The sequence below is a fragment of the Balaenoptera musculus genome, chromosome 2, assembly GCF_009873245.2.
Source record: "Balaenoptera musculus isolate JJ_BM4_2016_0621 chromosome 2, mBalMus1.pri.v3, whole genome shotgun sequence".
NCBI lineage: Eukaryota > Metazoa > Chordata > Mammalia > Artiodactyla > Balaenopteridae > Balaenoptera > Balaenoptera musculus.
The window spans coordinates 26126744-26141827 of record NC_045786.1 but is presented as its reverse complement, the minus strand read 5'-3'; the positions used below and the strand labels follow the sequence as shown (position 1 = coordinate 26141827).

The window sequence follows — 15084 nt, the reverse complement described above, 5'->3', positions numbered from 1 at the left end:
GCTAACCGGCCGCGTCGCCAGCCAATCAGGGTGTCCACCATCGGTGCCGCCGGCCAATCGAAGTGTCCACCACGGTGCCGCCAGCGAATCCGGGCACCCATTACGGTGGCGTCCCTCGGAGCCGCGCGGCAGCTGCAGAGGTGATCTGAAGCATGGAGAAGATACCTGTCCTGGGCCTGGGCACCTGGAAGGTGAGGTGGCCCCGTGGTCGGGGAGGGGCGGCGCCTTTCCTCGGCTCTCCCTGACGTGGAGGGGCCACCTACCTGGACACCCGCGGGGACACCCCCGGGACACTGCCGCAGCCTCCTCAGGCCCAGCTGATCGCCCGCACCTGCCGCGGGGCTCCTCCTGTGTTTGAAAGATGGAATATTTAGATATCAGCTTTTCTGAAAATGGAGGTTGTCCTTATTCATATTGAGTCCCAATCATAATTATTCAGAAATAACGTCTGGAAAAGCCCAGAAGAAAAGGTGGTCATGCTTAGATAAGGGCGGGAAGATTGGTAGTCACCTCACAGATCAGAGCAGCAGCCAACCGGAAGATGGGGAAATGTCTGTATCAAAGAGACAAGGAAATGCTGTCATTGCCAACTTGGTTTTAAAAAGAAACAATGAAACTTTGTCTTCTTCCCCGTGTAAAAACCTGATAGTGGAAGTACTTTGGACCTTTCTCTACTTCGGACTTTCTAATTCCTGTCAGTGATTTAGACATAGCACTAACTAAAAAGCCTTTCAAATTTGCTTTCTTTTAAAACTTAGTCTTTGGTAAAAAGATATTCATTTAAGAAGTCACATAGGAAGTTATTGGATGAGTAGGAATTCGAATGATCTACCCTTGCTCATCAAAATATTATTTAAATTACTTCTTCTATCAACTTAACTCGTAGAGGCCAGGGATGTAGTTTAATTCATTGTGGTTTGGTAGAATGAGTTGGAATTATTTCCTCTTTACCTCTTGTCAGAAAGATTTTGTTTTAAAGTGGGATGAATTCTGACTTGAAAATTTTGTAGAACTATGTGTGTGTTGTGTTTAATTGCTTCATTTTAAAAATAACTATAGGACAATTGAGTTTTATTTCTTCTTGAGTTAAGTTTTTCTAGGAATTTTTCCATTTTATTTCATTTTTCCAAATTGTCGGCTTCTAGTCATTGATAATAGTTTCTTAGATTTTAAATCTCTATTTTTATCTATATGTACTGCTTTTCTTTCATGTCATTTTTTAAAAAATTGGTCTCCTCAGTCTTGTCAAAAGTTTGTCTACTTTAGGGAATTCCCTGGTGGCCCAGTGGTTAGGACTCCACGCTCCCACTGCTGGGGGCCCGGGTTCGGTCCCTGGTTGGGGAACTAAGATCCCACATGCTGTGCAGCACAGCCAAAAAAAAAAAAAAGAACAACAACAAAAAAGTTTGTCTACTTTATTAAGATTTTTCAAAGAGCTAACCACTGGCTTTGTTGATCTTCTTTATCGATTTTTGATATTCATTCTTATTTTCATAAGTGGTTCTTCTAACTTTGAGGTGGACACTTAGTTCATTAGCTCCCAGCCACTCTGAATGTGTTCTTGTTAAATGAAGATCATTATACTGATGCATCCCGTGGGGTGATGTCAAGTTCAAGTGAGAAAGCGCCTTGTGAGCTGTGAAGCCCTTTGGGAACATGGGGTTTAATGGTCCTGTGAGCCATCCCGGGCCTCTTCCCCTGGTTCCAGGCCCCTTGCCTGCTAGAACAACCCCGTTCACAGTGAGCGTTTTCTTTTCCGAACTTCCACATTCCTGATAGAGTCCATCTCGTTCCTTTGGGTCTGGCAGATGCTCTGTGTGATGGATTATCTTTGTGTGCACATGTCTACCTTCACACTTGGGCTGATAGTCTTTGTGGGTAGAGGGTGAGCCTGTACCTCCTTGCAGCTCACCTGTCATCTTTATGCATCCGAAATTTATTTATTCCTGTGTTCCATTCTGGAAGCACGGCCTCTAGCTCAGTTATTTGCAAGCACTAAAAATACCTAAAGCGTTTTCCCCAAATACGTAAAGGAATTTGAACTTAGATTAACTATAAATCTTTTCTGACTCTGACATTCCCAAATTCTAGGACGAAGGGATAGGAGTACCAATTCAGTAACTTCATTTTTTACGGATCATTGGCTGTGCATTCTAGAGTGCAAAGGGGGAATTAGGGTTGGCCTCTCCTGAATGTGGGTGGCTTACTTCTGTTCCTCGTTTTGCAGGTGGCCCCAGGGGAAGTGACGGAGGCGGTCAAAGTGGTGATAGACGCGGGCTTGTACCACAACGAGAATGAGGTTGGAGTGGGGATCCAGTGCAAGGTCAAGGAGGGCATGGTGAGGCGGAAGGACCTGTTTATTGTCAGCAAGGTAGGCCTTCCCTGGCAGAGAGAGCGGGGTGCAGGCAGCTCAGGGCTGGGCCACGAGATGGGGGGAGCAGAACAGGGGGGGTTTTCCGGTCTCCTCATGGGAGCTGATGACTCCACCTTGAACCAGACGGGACAGGACTTCTGCAGCTTCGTGCAGATGCTGGGAGTGGTGCGGTCAAGGGGTCGGGGACAGCGTGACAGGCAGAGGGGACCTCTTGAGCAAAGGTACAGCGTATGGGACAGCGCAGGGTACAGGGGCCCATAAGAAGCTTGACGTTCCTACATCGAAAAATGTTAAGCAGCAGAGAGACGCGAGGCTGGGGAAACGGATGGGCCAGACGGTGGAAGTCTGGATGCCGTTTGAGGAGCTTATTCTTTCCCCCTTAGACAAAGGAGCACCGCTGAAGGCTTTGAGGTAGGGAGCTTGTATTCTATGTAAGAGAGACTTGTGTTGTGTCGAGGTGATTGTAGCCGCTGAAAGAAGCACGTGTTTGAACAGGAGGCAGGAGACAGGCGACAGTAACAGCTGTAGAGACGGGGGTGATGACGGCCTGAACTAGGACGCAGGCCAGGACGGGACAGAGAAAGGCTTGTGAAGGACAATTAGGAGGCAGGCCCTGTGGGAAGTGCTGGGGGTAGACCCGGATGGTGGAGAATTAAAGAACTCCCTTTAAGCACTTTATTTTAAACTTTTTGTTGAAGTGTTAGGTACATACAAAAAAGCGCACACGTAAGAATAGAGCTTGATACAGTCTCATAAGCTGAGCCCAGCTCTGACCAGCATGTGGATCAGGAAACAAACATGACCAGCCCCCCCAGAGGCCCCCAACTGTGCTCCTTTCGTGTCCCCCCCTCCTTCAGAAAGGGCAGCCACTCTTCAGATTTCCAACAGCATTGAGTAGCTTTAGAGCTTTATATGGATAACATGGTACGTTCCATGCTCGTTTGTGTCCTGGTCCTTCACTCAGCGTTGCACCTGTTAGATCCTCCACACCCACGTGTGACCGCGGGTCACTGTTCTTCTCACTGTTCCTACGTGATGCTCCATGTGGGAACACGCCGCAGAGCAGTTGTCCATTCTGTACTTGGTGGGCACTCGGGTAGTCTCCCATCCGGGGGTATAGAGCATCGTGTCCTTTCTTTTCTATGAATAAACTTTTTAACTGAAGTGTAACAGATACAGAGATGCACGTGGGGTCTTGAAGGGCAAAGCCCACGGCGTTTCCACCAGTGAGCCCTCACAAGCACCCAGCACCAGAGCAGAAACAGAACGTCGTCCAGTTCGGGAAGCTGGAGGGTGTGTTTCCTAAGTAGGGTTGTGGACCCCCCAGGAATGCTTCTCCTTCGGGGTCTCTCCTGATGGCTGCACCCAGCACGTTCCTGGTTCCCCCTGATTCGCTGAAGCGAGTCTCCATCCGGTCACTTATGACCTGGATCGTTCGAGAATTCAGAGTGTGGAGGGGACAGGGATCTCCTCTCGAGCTTCTCAGAACGTCCACTGGGGCTGCTGGGGCGTGTGTCTGTCCCTTGTGAGCTTCACTCATCCACTCAGCAGATATTTATTCAGCATCTTCGGTATGCCCAGCTTATTCTAGATGTTCAGGAGACATCTGTGAACAAAACAAAATCGGACCAAAATCCCTGCCTTCGTGGAGCTTACATCCTAGTGGCAACAGACAGACAATAGCAGAAAATACAACATATAAGACGTCAAGTAATGATACACACGCACAGAGGGAGTGGGAGGCCGTGGTTTTTACCTAAAGTGATGAGGGGGGCCTGACTCAGCAGGTGAGGCTCGAGCGCTTCTGACACAGGTATTCACAGCGGGCTGGCGTCTCGGGGATCACAGTCTAGTCTTTCCACTTCACAGCTGTAGACCCTCAAGGTGCGTCACCTAGCTCATCAGTGACAGAGTCGAGACAGGCATGTAGGACCCCTTTTCTGGTGGACTGTTTTCCCTGGTAAGCTGTGATTTTCTTTGTAGATCGAGTGCCACCCATACCTGACTCAGAAGAACCTGATCAGTTTTTGCCAATGGAGAAATGTGTCCATGACTGCTTACCGGCCCCTCGGGGGCTCCAGGTAGGGATGTGCCAGTGGTCCTGAGTCCAGACCCAAGCAGGAAATAGCTTCGCCCTCCAGTTTAATGTGGGGAGTTAGCGGAGGGTTTAACGAAGGCCTGGGCGGGGTGTGGAGGGCCCACAGGCACCTGCAAGGGGTAGGGGGCTGTCAGCTCCCTAGGCCCTCCGGCTGGGGGAGGGGCTGCTTTGAGGGGCTGCCCCAGCTGAAAGCGAGCACTTTGCAGAGCTCTGGACCAGTGCATCTCGTCCTCTCCTGGGCCTCTTGACGGGACGGTTCACAGACATGGTTCACGGACACCTCCATCTCCATAGGAGCCAAACGCCACATGCCATCTTCCCCAGAACCTGCCCTGCCCTACATGAACCAACAGGCCTCCACCCACTCAGCCACCCAGACCAGACTCCTAGACATCACCCCTTTCCGATTCCCCCAATCCAATCCATCAGCAAGATCCACTGATCATTCTTCCAGAGAACCTGGAGTCGGTCTCTTGCTCTCTGCTCTCACTGTTTGCCTTAGTCAAGTGATAACTCTCGGGTTAGGGGATCAGCCTCTGAACTCCTGCCAGACTGAGGGAGGCATCCCAATTTGACCAGGTCACTTTCTTGCTTAAAACTCCTTCAATTGTTGGCGTGGCCTGCGAGTCCTGGCTGATCTGGCCTCTGCCAATTTCTGGCCTCTTTTCTTCCTGCAAACACTCTCTGCACTAATCACTTGAAACTCCATGGGTTCCTGGAACAGAACATGTTCTTTCTAGTCTCTGTGCCTTTATATATGTTGTTCTCTTTACCTTATTATCTTTTTTTGCAATCTGGTTAACTCCAATTTCTAAGGTAAGGCTCAATTCAGCAACACCTCCTCCAGGAAGCCCTCCTGACTCCCCTTATTCATGTTTGGTCTGCAGCCCTTGTCACACTCTCTTGTCCCTATTTTCTCCTCACTCTCTCCACTTGTCAGCGCTCACCGAGGGCAAGCACTGCATCTAACTCGCAACTCTGCCCAGCCCCTCGCTCGGTGCCTGGGACATGTCAGGGGTCCAGCGGAGGCTGAAATGGTGGCACTGTTATTACCTGTGTGTTTCCCACTTGAAATGGGGCACATGTGTTTGAACTTGGCAGCAGCAGGGGAGTTCCTAGAAGGCCGGGTTGTATTCCACAGCTGAACCCGGGCAGTGGAGCCCTTAGGGGAGCAGGTGGGGAGAGCCCTCCACGGCAGGGGAGCCAGCTGGAACCCTGGGCCCACGGCCAGATGAAACGGACTCCGTCGGCTCCCCTCAGTAGACTGTGGTGGCTGTTTCTAGTGCAGTGCTTGAAACCTAGTAACTGCTTAAATAATGTTCCCTGGGAGATGGCTCTCCAGGGTGACGAGGGCCTGTCCTCTGCTGGGCAGAGGTGGAGGGACAGAACTCAGTCACCATCTTCAAACTCTCTACACTGAAGGTTCATAATCTCAACTTTTTCTTGATGTTTGAGGTGAACCTGTCTGAAATCATCATCATCAACAACAATTATTTATCAATGGTACACTATTCTATGTCCTACAATACAGGTCAGAGAGGTCAGAGAGCCTTTAAATGTCAGAGGGGCAAAGCACAGAGACCCACTGCCTCATACGCTCTGATGTTGCTGCCTGGTTCTTGAGAAAAAGCACCCAATATACGCGAAAAGCAATGTGTCCAGCTGTCTCCACTGAAATGTCAACAGTGGTTTCTCTAAGATGGTGGTATTTGGGTGACAGCTGTTCTGCGTCATTTAAGTTTCCTATGCTGAGCATGTATCGTGACCAGACAAAAAATACATCTAGATTTTGCATTTGGAGAAAGTTTGAGGTTTTCCTAAAGAAGGAAGCATACTCATTTGATCCCGTGGCCCCTGTGCTCTTCTCCCCAGTGAGGGGGGTGCACCTGATGGAAGACCCTGTGATCCAGATGATCTTTCAGCAGCACAAGAAGTCTGCAGCTCAGGTAGGTTGGGGCCGCTGCGTCCTTGCTCTGATGTCCCCTTGTTTGGGGATCGGACACGTTAGTTCTCCTTAAGGCGTCTGCAGGTCCCCCAAGCTTCTCCTGCTAGGGCTGCTCAGAAGATGCCAGTTTGGTTTCTAAAGGACTTAGAATGAAAGCGCTTGTAGTAAAAGTTCCTGCTGCCCCTGGCTTTTGGACTTTTACTGCACGATATAGCATGAACCGTCAGGGAAAGTACTGAGCTCTGACTCCGATGAGGCCCTGTACCTGATATTAGACTTTTTTTTCCCCTGCAGAGTTTGATCCGATTTCAGATCCAGAGGAATGTGATAGTGATTCCCAAATCCGTCAACCCAAAGCGGATTCTTGAGAATATCCAAGAAAGCGTTTCCTCCTTTTGAATCGGCATCGGAGGGTTTGTCATCACCTGCTAGCTTGGGGCAGGAGGTGTGCTGACCGCCGGAGCCAGCATCCCCGTCCCCTGCGGCTTTGACACCAGGGGCAGGATGAGGCCTCAGGTGCAGAGACTGGCCCTTCCCAGCCTGGGAGCTGGCACACGGGATTGAATGGGGTGGGGAGAGGGGTTGAGTGGGCAGGGGTGCGGCCAGAGCTCTCTTGGGGCTGCCCGCCCAGCCAGACGCCCGCCCCTCACCCCAGTGCCACCCAGCGACGCTGCACCCAGGCTGCCCCAGCCCTGACGAGTCGGGCCCTCCCCGAGCTGTCCACTCTTTCCTCTTAACCCAGACGACCCCTGGCCCCAGTTCTCCCTCCAGGCAGAACTCCAGTTGTCACTGATTCCTGATTTCTGCTAGACTTCGGGCAGAGGGCCCCCTGCGGGTAGAGGCTGGGCCATGCGTCCCCTCCCCTCACTCTGCACACCCCTGCCCCCAGCTCCTCAGCTACGGGTTCAGAGATGGCTGTCGGGGGTGGACGGCTCTTACTGCGGGCGAGGGTCGTAGTCCGCAAGTGTGTTAGGGGCAGAAGGGGGGAGGGCAGCTCAGAATACTGCTTTAGAAGGAACAGAAACAAAAATTACACCGTATGTGGATACTGTGAGCATCAGCGGTCCCGGGGACCAAGGGTCTCCCTCACCAAGTGTAGAAGAAATGTTTTTGGTTTTTGTTTCTTGGGATTGTGTGTGTGTGTGCGTGTGTGTGTGTGTGTGTCTTTGCATGTTGGGAAAAATTCTTTTCTGGAACGTCCCTTACAACTATAGGCCGAATGCAGCACACACCTGTCTTCCTAAGGATTCCTAAACAGCCAAGGCTAAGCCGGCCGGGATGGTCAGGGCCCACGTGCCTTTTGGTCCAGGTGTCACAGGAAGTCCCGTCCCCACAGGTGTTGTAGCTAACGTAGCTCAACTAAATGTCCACTGAAGTAAATTTCCTATGAATGTTTCCTTTTGGTTCCAGGTGTTTGATTTTGAATTATCAGAACAGGATATGACTGACCTCCTCCACCCGGACAGGAATCTCCATTTGTCTACATTCCCCATGTAAATACGGCTGCTTTATCTCCTTCCCAAGTACAGAGAGCGATGTCCGGATTGCATGATTGCTTCCTGCATAGGCGTTTATTATGTACATGTGGAGTTAATTAAGCTTTCTCATAATTCTCTCCTGTCTGAGGATGGGCCACTTTGGAGGTGAATCATAAAACTGATTCAGTACACTAGGGAGTTTAAAAATACGTAACTGTATCTTTTGAATGTTTCTCTTAAAAATAATAATCATTCTCTGCTTCTATTTTTGATTTGTTTTTCTGTTTTTCAGAACTGAAAACCACAAGGACTATCCCTTCAAAGCAGAGTACTGAGGCCCTCCTTGGCCGGGACAAATCCTCGCCGAGGCACAGGCAGCTCTGGTCAGGGATGCTGGGACACAGTTGGATTTGGGTGAGTTCCTGCCTGCAACGGAAGTTCCCTGAGAAATCCAAGGAACTGAGTGTGGTCTGTGCCTGAAGGAGGAAGCTTCGTGAGAGCGGTGATCGCTCTCCACTGTTGACTTAAAAAAAAAGCACAACGTGAGAGTCACAAGTTAAGTTTTATTTGGGGCAAAATGAGGACTGCAGCCTGGGAGACGGCATTTCAGATAGCTCTGAGAAACTGCTCCAAGGGGCGATGGGAGAGCCAGGATATATAGGAGTTTTGCAACAACGGGCAGGTGGTCTGAACCTCAAAAGATTATTATTAATTAAAACCAGATATCTCAAGTTAAGGAATTTAGCGCTTTTCTATGTATGGAAAGATGCAAGAGTCTGGGCTCACCGAAATCATTCCTTTGCTATGCATCTCAGCTATCTGGGGCCTGTATCCTGTATTTTCACCTCCTGAGTTTCCTCAGGGCTCACCGCAGGAAGTGGCTGCAGTCTGACGGCTGCTAGATGGCAGGTATTCTTTTCAGCCCTGAGTTGCCTTAGGGCTCACCGGCTCACGTTGAGGGCTGCAATTGTTGATGACTGTGGCATCATTTGTTAATTGATATGGCAGGAAATATTCCATTTGTAAATATTATAAATATTCCATTCCATTTATAAATATTCCATTTATCACCACCGAGAACCCATTCAAGTCTTAAGAACCCCTGGAACACACAGTGTGATGGGATTCTTACAAGACCTGCTGTGCCTACTGTACTCTCAAACAAGGATATTTGATGTTTCATAAATGATTTGCCTTCACATTAAAAAAAAATTGTGTTATGAAAATATTTAATGGTCTACAGCATAACAAACCTCCACCCCCATCACTGAGCTTCAGCAGTTATCAGTCCTTGGCCCGTCCTGCTTTATCTCTGCTCGTCTGTTCCATGCCAATCCCCCCAGATGGTTTTAAAGCAAAATCCTTACCTTCAGACAACAAAAGGGTGTGCTCAGCAGCTGGTGTCTTTTAACAACATGCACCCCCCCCCCGGCCCCCACTCCCCCCCAGCTCCCACCCCACCCGCGGCCCGTTGATTCTAACATGCAGCCAGAGGGGAGGGGTTTCCTATAGCCCGGGAAAAAATATCTCCAACCTGTCTAAGAGACAAAACAAAAATAATGAAACTATAAAACAGTTCTTATGTACAAGAAAATGATAAATTCCCAATTTTAAAAAGATGATATTGGAGGAACACAGTAACTAACAGTTATTGATTAATTACCATGTACTAGGCATTTAATCCACAGAATGCCCCTACGTGACAAGTACCCTTTAAGAAGATAGGCACATGGAGGTCGAGTAATTTCCAAAAATTACTTAGTTGTAAAGGTCGAAGCTAGGATTTGAATGTCCAAAAGCCAATGAGCAAAGTAATAATAGAAATAAAAATTGAATTGACAGTGACTTTCCAGTTTCCCCACTCAAAGTAAAACAACAGACAAAAAACAAACCTCCAATACATGGGAAGTGTTTTTGAAAAATAGCACTTCCAGTAAATTTTGGTAGGACTATAAATTTATATAGATCTCCTGGAAGCAATTTGGTATTACATTTCAAAGTCTTTAAAAATGTGAATATTAAATGATAGCATTTGAGCTTTTAAGCCTTGAAGTTTAGGAAAAAAGAGTATTCCCTTCCCCATATTCTCAAGTTAGAGTATGTATGTTGCTAAAGAAAAGTTGTATTTATGGTTAATCATTTGCAATTGTGGAGGTGATCTCGGGTGGCCTCAGCTTGCAGTGGCTTGAAACAGGGTTTCAGTTCCCTGCCAGTGATTGAGGTCGGGTCGAGGCAGTGAAAGCACCAAATCCTAGCCACTAGACCAGTGGTCAGTGACAGAACCCTGGCCCTACGGATTTGCAGAAAAAGAATTCCCACAAAGACGGAAAGTAGTGAAACAAGTAAAGTATTTATTAGGAGAAAAAAGTACATGTGGATAGACACATGGGCGGACTCAGAGAGTCGCACCCTCGTGGCAGTTTGAATCACTTTTATGGGGCATTTCTTACGGGTTTCCTTTGACCAATCTTTTTTTTTTCTAATTTTATTTTATTTATTTTTTATACAGCAAGTTCTTACTATCTATTTTATACCTGTTAGTGTATATATGTAAATCCCAATCTCCCAATTCATCCCACCACCACCAACCCCCTGCCACTTTCCCCCGTTGGTGTCCATACATTTGTTCTCTACATCTGTGTCTCTATTTCTGTGCTGCAAACTGGTTCATCTGTACCATTTTTCTAGGTTCCACATAGATGCATTAATGTACAATATTTGTTTTTCTCTTTCTGACTTACTTCACTCTGTATGACAGTCTCTAGATCCATCCACGTCTCTACAAATGACCCAATTTCATTCCTTTTTATGGCTGAGTAATATTCCATTGTATATATGTACCAAATCTTCTTTATCTATTCGTCTGTCGATGAGCATTTAGGTTGCTTCCATGACCTGGCTATTGTAAATAGAGCTGCAATGAACATTGGGGTGCATGTGTCTTTTTGAATTATGATTTTCTCTGGGTATATGCCCAGTAGTGGGATTGCTGGGTCATATGGTAATTCTATTTTTAGGTTTCTAAGGAACCTCCATACTGTTCTCCATAGTGGCTGTATCAATTTACATTCCCACTAACAGAGCAAGAGAGTTCCCTTTTCTCTACACCCTCTCCAGCATTTGTTGTTTGTAGATTTTCTGATGATGCCCATTCTAACTGGTGTGAGGTGATACCTCATCGTAGTTTTTTTTTTTTTTAATACATTTTATTTATTTATTTATTTTTGGCTGCATTGGGTCTTCGTTGCTGCACACGGGCTTTCTCTAGTTGCAGTGAGCAGGGGCTACTCTTCGCTGTGGTGCGTGGGCTTCTCATTGCAGTTGCTACCCTTGTTGCGGAGTATGGGCTGTAGGCGCGCGGGCTTCAGTAGTTGTGGCACATGGGCTCAGTAGTTGTGGCTCACGGGCTCTAGAGCGTAGGCTCAGTAGTTGTGGCGCACAAGCTTAGTTGCTCCGAGGCATGTGGGACCTCCCTGTACCAGGGCTCAAACCCGTGTCCCCTGCACTGGCAGGCGGATTCTTAACCACTGCGCCACCAGGGAAGCCCCCTCATTGTAGTTTTGACCAGTCATTTTGATTTGCCTTGTTCAAAGTCCATATTTGGTGTATCTCAGGATTTTCTCATGTGTGCATAAGCATCTCTTAGCCAAGATGGAGTCTACTGGAGAGGCCTATGGGTAGTGAGCATTAGTTGTCATCACTTAGCATTACAACCCTTTTGACCTCCAAGGAGCCTTTCTGCGCATGTGTAGTCGGGGAGGTCTCCGGACTTGGAGAATGAAGGATAAGTGGTCTCTTATCTTCTATCTGAGCACGGCCCAGCCTCCTCTCTATATTGTCCTGTTATTCCCGTCTAGGAGTATCCGGACAAGGAAGGAACTCAAACCATTTGCCCTGAGGGCCCATCTGTCTCCTGCCTCAGGGGCAGATTAAAATTTGAATTTAAAAACACTTTCCGGAAAGTGTTTTTCTCCCCTGGGGTTCATCTGGTCTTTTTGACCTCATGACCCCCAATTCTCAATAATCTTACCATTTGGTAATAGCACTGCCAAATCCCAGGACTGGCATGGAGTTTCCAACGTTCATTTTCATAGAACGGAGTGTGTATGGATCCAGCCACTGGTTTTCACCATCCAGACTCCTGTTTTTATTCCCACTTCCTCCAGTCTGTGCTCTGGGCAGAATTTTATTTTTGGATTACACAGTAAATGGTGAGAGTGCCTAAGGCTAGCACCACATCCAAATTCTTTTGATTAGAAAGGAATCCAAAAGGGAGGAGGGGGTGTGGAGCTGGTGACAGTTTTCTAGTTGCTCTTTTTACAGTAAACTTTTATTTTGTGAGAACTGTAAATTCACATGCGGTTGAAAGAAATAGTACAGAGAAATCTCGTGTCCCCTCTGCTCAGCTCCCCCCAACGTTACCATCTTGCAAGATGAGAGCCCCATGTCACGACCAGGATATCAACAACAATACAACCCACTGAGCTTATTCAGATTTTCCCAGATTTGTGCTGGGTGTGCATTTAGTTCTGTGCAATTTTTTCACCTATGTGTTTCATGAATCATGGCCATGGTTAGGACACAGAACTTCTCCATCACCATGGGCATCCCTTTTCTAACTGTTCCCCCCTCTCTTCTGCCCCACTCTCTCCTTTAATTTTCCAGCTTTCTTGAGGTGTAATTGACAAATAAACTGTATGTGTTTTAAGTGTGCAGCATAATGATCTGATACACGTGCACATTGTGAAATGATTCCCACAATCAAGTTAGTTAACTCCCGTCACATCACATAACTCCCTTTTTTGTGTGTGGTGAGAAGGCTTAAGATTTACTCTAACAGAGTAAGTAGTAGATACTAGTGCCATAAATATAAAAATCAATTTTTAAAATTAGAATAGTTATAAACTAAAAGTACTATCCTCATTGTCAACTGTATCGGTTGATTCCATGAAAGGACATTGGATGAGATTCATCACCCTTTCTTTTTTTTTCCCCCAGCTTTAATGTTGTATAATTGACAATTAAAATTATAGATAGTGATGATCTGATATGCATATACATGGTGAAATGATCCCCACACGAAATCAAGGTAATTAACACATCCATCAACTGTCAGATTCCTTTTTTTGTTTTTGTTTTGGTGGGAACCCTTAAGATCTATTCTCTAAGCAAATTCAATTATACACTACAGTGTTTTTAACTACAATCAGCATTCTGTACATGAGAACCTCAGAACTTGCTCATCTCATAACTGAAATTTGGTACCCTTTGACAAACATCTCCCTATTTTCCCCACTCCGATCACATGCATGTTAGATCTTTTGTTATTGTTCCACAGGTCCCCAAGGCCCTGTTCCTATTTTTTAAAAAAACCTACTTTCTCTCTCTTGTTCCCACTGGGTAATTGATATCGCTTTATCTTCCAGCACACTGATTATTTCCTCTGTTCCTTCAAATCTACTGAGGTTATTCACTGAGTTTTCAATTTTTATTATTGTATTTTTCAGTTCTAAAATTACCATTTGGTTTTTCTTTATGTCTTCTATTTCTTTGCTAGGACACTCTATTTCCTTGTTGAAACTTTTTACTTTTTCATTTGTCCCCAGTATGTTTGTAATGGCTTGTTGAAACATTTTCATGATGGCTGCTTTAAAATCTTGGTCAGATAATTCTAATACTCAGTCATCTTGGTGTAGGTATCTGTAGCTTGTCTTTTTTAATTCAATTTGATGCCTTGTTTTAGGTATAATGAGTAATTTTTAATTGAAATCTGGACATTTGGGGTATTGTATATTCATTAAGTTTTAGATCCCTTTAAAAGGTCTCATAAAATTATATAGTGTGGCAAATTCACAGAACAAAAGGGGAAAAAACACACAAGAACTACAGACAGGTGAAAAGCCAGACTTCGAAAATTTGGAAAATATGCTATGGTTAGCTTTTTCTGGGGGATCCATATCTCCTATGATCACTTCCAGGGATGATAGCATTTCAACCTCAGTTACACAGGGAAACAAAACAAAACAAAACAGATAAACCAACAAAGCCAAAGCAGCAGTAGGTTGGATTGTTTGAAATGTATCTTTATTTACTTTGGGGGAAAAGGACTGGGTTTAGAGATTTTTATTTCCTGCCCCAGGGACCCCGGCCATATCAGGACTGATCAGGCTAAGTGACATGGAATGAAGCAGGTACGTTCTCATCCTTGAGATGTCCTCCAGTCATCAACCCAAAACCAAGAACTCTGGAGCAACCACAGACACTGCTGTTAATATTCATCATGAAATGGATAATTTGGATGATGAGACAGTCTAAAAGGTAAAGGGAGAGTCTTAGTCAAGTAACTGTTTCTGGGCTGGGTAAAGAGAGGTTTCTTTTAAACTGGCTTAAGCATGAGAATTAATGTAGTTTTCTTTTTTGGACAAGTACAAACCCAACGAGTTTTATAACAACCATATACAATTGTATTACAATGTAACAAACACATTGTGGAAAATAAATATGCTTACATGCACTTGGGCACACACACAAAAATAAACCAATATATTCCATTTTTTAGGTATATTATTCTACAACTTAAGGAGATAAACTATTTGTGTTGATATTATAAACTCCCAAGAGGGCAGAAATAAATTCTTCCTCTTTTAAAACAGTGCCAATCTGGTTTAATACCTTAAGTTAACAAATATTTCAAGGTGATGATGAGGAAGGTGACAAGAATATCACTGTTGTTCAATTTCTTGCAAGCACTCAGAAATAATTTACCTATGACTTTGCTGGGTGAAAAATTATATATTAGATCTAGAGATAGAGTGATTATAATATAAGCCACTTCAACAGGGGTTTCCATTTTTAGCAAGGGAAGTGAACTGTCTTTGTATATATGAAGTACAGTAAGTCCCCTATATGCGAACCTTCAAGTTGCAAACTTTCAAAGTTGTGAACATGCGTTCCATCAACATCAGGCATGAGTGAAATTGCAGCTTGCCCGCTGTCTCCTACTGCTGACGATCCTTCAGGTCTACCATCTCCCACCTCCTCTCCCTCCTGCAGGCAGTAACTCTTCCTGCCCGTTCACTCGATGCCAGCCCCTGGATGCCAGCTGTTGTACTGTACTACCATACTTTTCAAGGTACTGTACTGTAAGATTAAAAATGTTTTCTTTATTTTTTGTGTTTATTTGTTATGT

General features: G+C 45.8%; 2 protein-coding genes across 5 annotated transcripts in view; one reads left to right on the top strand and one right to left on the bottom strand.

The window, feature by feature from the left end:
• Positions 1-98: 98 nt before the first annotated feature.
• LOC118891074 (aldo-keto reductase family 1 member B1-like) lies at positions 99-14150 on the top strand. 2 transcript variants are annotated; one of them, XR_005018888.1, is made up of 7 exons: positions 99-191; positions 2228-2371; positions 4358-4455; positions 6345-6418; positions 6712-6933; positions 7828-7910; positions 8188-8313. XR_005018888.1 is itself a non-coding variant. In XM_036844676.1 (6 exons), exons 1-6 carry the CDS (start codon positions 153-155, stop codon positions 14056-14058), a joined length of 501 nt encoding a protein of 166 aa, XP_036700571.1. In that variant the 5' UTR covers positions 99-152; the 3' UTR covers positions 14059-14150. The 2 variants fall into 2 exon arrangements, 1 of the variants encoding a protein (XP_036700571.1); XM_036844676.1 differs by lacking the exons at positions 6712-6933; positions 7828-7910 and adding an exon at positions 14035-14150 and having other exon boundaries at positions 8188-8309.
• The window catches only part of LOC118891073 (aldo-keto reductase family 1 member C3 homolog), a 30239-nt gene continuing 29117 nt past the window's right edge, over positions 13963-15084 (bottom strand). For all 3 annotated transcript variants that reach the window (XM_036844674.1, XM_036844673.1, XM_036844675.1), the window contains one exon: positions 13963-14206. In XM_036844674.1, coding sequence (XP_036700569.1) covers positions 14164-14206 — 43 coding nt within the window. In that variant the 3' untranslated portion in view covers positions 13963-14163. The remainder of the gene's footprint in view (positions 14207-15084) is intronic.